General features: G+C 53.0%; 1 protein-coding gene across 1 annotated transcript in view; it reads right to left on the reverse strand.

Annotated features, from left to right (window-relative positions):
- HOMER2 (homer scaffold protein 2) overlaps positions 1–6,720 on the reverse strand; it is a 79,864-nt gene that overhangs the window by 5,954 nt on the left and 67,190 nt on the right. Inside the window, exons 5-6 of the mRNA XM_029952306.1 lie at positions 2,603–2,774; positions 118–274 (exon numbers count right to left, since the gene is read on the reverse strand). Coding sequence (XP_029808166.1) covers positions 118–274; positions 2,603–2,774 — 329 coding nt within the window. The remainder of the gene's footprint in view (positions 1–117; positions 275–2,602; positions 2,775–6,720) is intronic.

Raw genomic sequence — 6,720 nt, forward strand, 5'->3', positions numbered from 1 at the left:
CCCCACCCTCCCTGGTGCCCACCATCCTCGGCCACTTCCACCCCCTCCCTGGTGCCCACCGCCCACGGCCGCCGCCCCGTACCCCCTGGACGCGCCCCGCCCACGGCCGCCGCCCACCTTGTTCCGGAGCCGCTGGTTCTCGTCGCGGCTCAGCGAGAACTGGCGCTTCCACTGCTCCACGCTGGCGGCCGACTCCTGCAGCGCAGCCGTCAGCCGGGCGTTACTCTCTCGAAGCGTCTGCAGCTCCACCTCCCATTTCTTCACGTTGGCGGCGCTGCGGGCATACACGGGCGGTGGCCGGGTACCATCCACCCCGCTCCAGGGGTCAGACCCCTGTCCACCCTCCACCTGGGGCGGCTGCGAGGACCCGGGACCCCCAGGGGTTGGCGCCTCTCCAGGGCCCACAGGTCACCTGGCCGGGCTGTTTTCTTTTTTCTTTTTAAGTGTTCAGTGTCTTAATGTGTTTTGAGAGAGACACAGAGGGAGGGGCAGAGAGAAAGGGGGACGGAAGACCCAAGCAGGCTCCTCGCCGTCAGCGCAGAGACCCACGTGGGGCTCCGACTCAGGGACCGTGACTGATGCTTAACCGACTGAGCCATCCAGCGTCCCCGGGCTGTTTCCTTAAGGAACCGCATCAAAAAAGAACTAAAATTCCTCCAGAAGAAGGAGCCAAGGTAACTAGGAATGAAGCAACGGGGTGTGGGGAAGACCCCCTTGCACCCTACTGAGCCAGCACCCCAGGGCCTGTGTCCTGTCCCTTCCGGAAGCGGGTCTTATGGCAGCCAGGCCCCTTCCGGCAATCCCTGACACCCGAGGACGCCAGGCATGACAGCAGCTCCAGGCCATAGTGGGCCCTGTGTCCCCTCCCAGCCCGAAGAGGCCTCCAGAGCCAAAGACCAGAGGGCAGAGGACACAGTGACCGTGTGAGTGACGGGGCCCTGGCTGGCCTGACGTCACTCAGGAGCGGAGGATGACCACAGGTCTGAGGGACACCTCCAGGTGACCAAAGCAACCTTGTGTTTGTCTCTGATCCTCTGTGCTCCCTGAGGGAGCTTCAAAAAGAAACCAGGGACGGAGGACAGTGTGCCTGGGTGGTTCAGATGGTTGAGCTGGGTCACGATCTCACAGTTCGTGGGTTCGAGCCCCGCGTCGGGCTCCGTGCTGACCGCTCAGAGCCTGGAGCCTGCTACGGATTCTGTGTCTCCCTCCCTCTCTCTGCCCCTCCCCTGCTTGCATTCTGTGTGTGTGTGTGTGTCTCTCTCTCTCAAATACAAATATGAAAAAATTCAAAATTTTTAAAAAAAGGCAAATTGGAATCGGGTTCCCCTAGGTGCTGTTGGTGGTCCTCTTCCTCTGTCTCCTGGTTCTGGAGCCCACAGGGTGGGTGCCACAGGTGCCCCGAGGGCCAGCCCCGGGCTCTTACCAACCCTGCCTAGCTCAACAGACTTCTGTCTCTAAATACTTTTTTGTGGGAGGGTGGGGGTGGGAGCCTTTTTCTGGTGAGTAAATAGGACAGGATCTCAACAATCCGTGTTTATCTTTCATCCTTCAAGTCTCAAGGACCTAGGAACTTGACTAGGTAAGCTTTCAAATACCATGGGGAAAAAAAGTAAAATATAATCTGATTCACTTCAGAGGTGGTGGCTGAGAATGTAGGCTGACGTAGGGAACCGGCCTCATGCCCCGTTCCTGTAATACACTTGTTCATTAAGTGGGGACTTAAGACATTTATTTCTAGGGATGAAATGTTTTCATCTCGGCAGCCCTGTGTTAAACAACACAGGTGTGAAAAGCGGTGGTATGGTGGAAAAACATCCTAGCCGTGGGACCTCGGGCAAGGACGCACTTGACCACCGGGGACTCAGTTTCCTCATCTGTCAGACAGAGTTCATACGACCCAGGTCTTTAATGGAGCAGGTCTGAGGGGAGCACCTTCTCGGCCACAGGAAGGCTGGGGAAGCCGGCCAAGTCCCCGCTGGGGGAACAGCATGACTCCCAAGACAGCCGCTCTGAATATGCTCACGGCCAGGTCAGCGCAGCCTTCCGGAAAAGGGCCACCGCAAGACGTGAAAACGTAAGCACAGGGGTGCCTGGGGGCTCAGTCAGTTAAGCATCTGACTTCGGCTCAGGTCATGATCTCACGGTTCGTGAGTTCAAGCCCCGTGTTGGGCTCCGTGCTGACCGCTCAGAACCTGGAGCCTGCGTCAGATTCTGCGTCTCCCTCGCTCTCTGCCCCTCCCCTGCTCACGCTCTGTCTCTGTCTCAAAAATAAACATTAAAAAATTTTTTTTTAAAGAAAAAACACATCAGCACAGGGACCCATGTCTGTCACACACACACCTCCTTCCCCTCCTCTGGGCTCGCACCGTAGGCAGACACACACACACACCCCCTCAGACACACACACACACACACACACACACCCCCTCACACTCGGGCTGCCGCTGCTCCGGTCAGCCAGACGGACAGCAGCCACGAAGCCAGCTGGCCTTTCTGGCCCGGAGAGCAGGCCCCGTCTCGTCAGGACACGCTGCCCAGCAGGGCAGACCGCGGGGCGGTGCGGGGCGTGGGGAAGGGGCGCCCGTGCTCCCAGCGCCCTCACCTCTGCGTCAGAGCGATCTTCAGCTTGTCATTCTCTGATTTCAGGTGCGCGTCTGCGGCGCCCACGTGGGAGGCCTTTTCGTCGTCCGTCCCGTTGACGCTGGACGCCTGAGCAGAAGACGGGGTCTCACACCCAGATTCCTGGCCAAAGTGAATTTTACCTTCACAGGTCACTGCTCACAGTAGCAGCAAATCAGGCGCAACGAGAAAGCGCGTTAGCGCGTGGGGGAGAACCGAGCCGTCAGACCAAGTGCACCGAAGACTTGCGCGTGGAGAGACAGTGAGAACTAAGGCAGGCGCCTGGGTGCCTCGGTCGGTTAGCATCCGACTCCGGATTTCGGTTCAGGTCATGATCTCCTGGGATTGAGTGTGAGCCCCGTGTTGGGCTCTGCGCTGACAGTGCAGAACCTACTTGAGATTCTGTCTACTCCTCCACCTGCTTGCTCGCTCGCTCTCCCTCCCTCTCTCTCAAAATAAGTAAATAAACATGAAAAAAACACAACAAAGGAAAAGGCTCAGAGGAGCCCCTCCGAAGCTCAGTCTGTGCACTTTACCGACAGGAGCCCGGCCGGGCCTGACTCACGATCACCTCCTCAATGTCACACATAAACCTAATAAGCTTGTGCACCGGGGCTCCCTTATTCACGCAGAAGCACAGACGAAAGCAGAGGGAGGGATTCACGAGAACGAGCGAATCGAGGAGAAAGTATCAGAATCTGGAACTGACAACCCCCAGGGCCAGCGTCACGATGACCATGAATATTCTGAACCGCTTTGTGAAATAAGTCCCACCACCCGCGGGTGCCGTCTCAGCTGGTCTTGGATAAGATCTTCTTTGGCCTCCAAAAAGCATAAAGGCAAAAGCAGGAACCCGAAAGGGAAGGATGTGTACATCCTTTAGATTTTTTTTTTTAAATTTTTTTAATGTTTTATTTATTTTTGATACAGAGAGAGACAGAGCATGAGAGGGGGAGGGGCAGAGAGAGAAGCAGACACAGAACCGGAAGCAAGCTCCAGGCTCTGAGCTAGCCGTCAGCACAGAGCCTGACGCGGGGCTCGAACCCACGAACGTGAGATCTGACCTGAGCCGAAGCCGGAAGCTCAACCGACTGAGCCACCCAGGCGCCCCCCTGTAGATTTCTGCTCTCTCTTAAAAAAAAGCACACGAGAAACGTGGGGACGTATCTGGTGCTGAACATTTGCAGACACGAAAAACAAGAGGTTAGAATGCTCCGGCACCAGAGGACTCTGGGAGGCCTGGTCTTGTAGAGTCTCGCACTGACGTGGATGGATGAAACGACGCCTCGGCCTTGCTCTAGTTAAGTGGGGGGAGGCCCAGGGGGCACAGATGGAACAGTGGGTCATACACTCTTCATCATCAGCGCTGCCCTCCGTGGCCCACGGAGGCTCATCATATAATTCTGCCGAGCCATACCTAGGTTCAAAAACGTCCATGTTGGAAAATAAAATTCTAAAAAATAAAGAAATTTAAAAAAATTCTTAGAAATCTATGCAAAAAGATTAACACTTTAATTTCTTTAAAAAGGGGGGAAAAGAGGGTGCCCGGGGGGCTCCGCCGAGTGTCTGACCGTGGATTTCGGCTCAGGTCACGATCTCAGTTTGTGAGCTGGAGTCTGCGCTGGCCTTCTCGCTGTCAGCAGGTCGTCCCCACACGGGACTCTCTCTCTGCCCTCCCCTGCCCAGGCTCGCTCGCTCTCAAAATAAATAAATAAACTATAAAGAAAAAAAAGGAAAAAAATACACAATTGACAATTACGGAAGAAAAAAATGCATTAGAATCAATACACACAAAAAACATTTAATCTCACTGGCAGAGAGAAACAACATGAAAAAAAGCCAACAGAATTCATTCCCGTCTGTCAGGCCAACACAGCTTCGCTGGCGGGAGGGCGGAGAAGCCGCCCCGTCGCCGCCGGGGGAGGCGAGACGCATACGTTTCTGCACGCCAAGTCTGCAGAATTTATCAGAAGCTTCTAAAATGTCCCTGCCTTTTAATCCAGCTCCTCCACTGCAAGAATTCGTCCTGCAGAAATGATCAGACGCACAAGGATGCGCAAGGACGCTGACCACAGGGTCACTTGTATTAATGGAAAAGTCAGAAACCACAGAGACGCCCCGAAGTAGAGGTTAATGGGGTAAGGCGTGATACGGACAAATACTAGCACGTCATCTGGCCGCTAAGATGGTTTTGAAAAGGGATGTTTGAAAACACAGGGGAACGATCACGAAATATAAAGTAAGAAGGTTAAACAGAACACTATAAACAGAAATATTTAACAAAATACCTATGTGTGGCGTGAACTCTATTCTCTAGAGAATGGCGGTGTTTTGATTTCTACAATAAATATAAACTGCTTTTACAGTAAGATAAAACGCCTATTAAATGTTCAAAATCTTCAAATATTTGGAACACCGGGCCAAAGTGTTCATTCCCCCAAGAGATTCAGGAAAGCAAGAGATTGTATGACTTCTAATAAAAACAAAAAGAAACATGTACAATGGGCTGCACACCGGGGGACACGTCAGGAAGAAGAAATAAAAACTAAACTCAGAGACAAAAACAACCCTGGTGTGTAATACATACATACATGAAATATGCATCTGATGGGTAGATCTGCTTTAAGCTTTAAAATTCCTTGTGGGGGGGAACAAATGTTAAAACAAAAACCCGTATGTCAAGAAATTCTGATATTAACATTGAAAGGCAGAGCTATAGTACGTGGTATCCAGGAAAAGATTGTATATTAAAAACTCTAGATTGTGGACCATTTCAGGGGTCCAATTTTTTTTTTTAATTTTTAACATGTATTTATTTTTAAGAGAGAGACAGAGAGACAGAGCATGATCAGGGAAGAAGCAGAGAGAGAAAGGGAGACACAGAATCCGAAGCAGGCTCCAGGCTCCGAGCTGTCAGCACTGAGCCCCATGGCAGGGCTCGAACTCACAAACCACAGGATTGTGACCTGAGATGAAGTCAGACGCTTAAGCAACTGAGCCACCCAGGGCCCCCCAGGGGTCCAATTTTATAGGTGCTCAGTGATTACGGAGTGATTCAATCAGTACATGAAATTAACAGGATCACTTAGAAGATATTAAAGATTGTTCAGGAAGAGTCAGGAAAGTCCCTGCTCACCTGAAGTCTAACACACATGCATTTCCACAAATTCACACGGGGCATCTTTCACACGGCGCGGCAGGATGGGTGCTGGGGAATCCGGGTGCTCAGCGTCAGGCATGGTGGCCAAACCCAGGCCCCTCCGCCCTGTGGCCCTGACGCTGAGCACGGCCTGCGTCGAGCTCCGTGATGCGGAGACTTCTCCTTCTCTGTCTTCCTGGCTGCCTCCCCGCCGGGAGCTGGTGCACGTCCCGGGCCCTAGCTTTGCCCACCTCTCCCCACGGCTTCTTGGTGTCGCCACGCCTCCAGCTAGTCCTTCTCGGGGGCTCATGGTCAAGTCTAGACTGTCAGTCTTGACAGCTCAAGCTGTCCAGCCCCCTGGTTCTCTTCCTTCAGGCTGTCCTTGGCACTCAGCCCTTCCTCTTCACCCCTGCAGCTGCATCCTCACCCATCCGCCCACCGTCTCTCTCTCCCTAACTTCGTGCAACCCTCACATCAAGCCCAGAGAAACAGTCATGAAATACCTCCAGTGTCTACCCAAACTACCCGATGATGATTAATAATAAATGATCAACTCTGAGTGAAGAATTCCAGCTCTTTTGCAGAATCTCCAGATCCTCTCGCAGGACCCCTGGCTCCCAGCTGGCTTGCTGTTGCCGCGTGCTTATTCCGAACCCGGAATCCTTCCCCTCTCTGTGCCCATAACCTTACCACTGGGTCAGGCCTTCCCCACCACTGTACACACCAAACTAGACACCAGGAACGCAGGCATTTTTATTTCAGGTTAAAATAGACTTCTTTCAGTCAATCATCACACCTTTTAAAAATTTTTTTGTTTTTGTTTTTGAGGGGAGGGAGGGGCAAAGAGGGAGACAGAATCCGCAGCAGGCTCCAAGCTGTCAGCATAGAGCCCGATGTGGGGCTTGAACCCACGAATCACAAGATCATGACCTGAGCCGAAGTCGGACGCTCAGCTGACTGAG

The sequence above is a fragment of the Suricata suricatta genome, chromosome 9 (genome assembly GCF_006229205.1).
Source record: "Suricata suricatta isolate VVHF042 chromosome 9, meerkat_22Aug2017_6uvM2_HiC, whole genome shotgun sequence".
NCBI classification, from domain to species: domain Eukaryota; kingdom Metazoa; phylum Chordata; class Mammalia; order Carnivora; family Herpestidae; genus Suricata; species Suricata suricatta.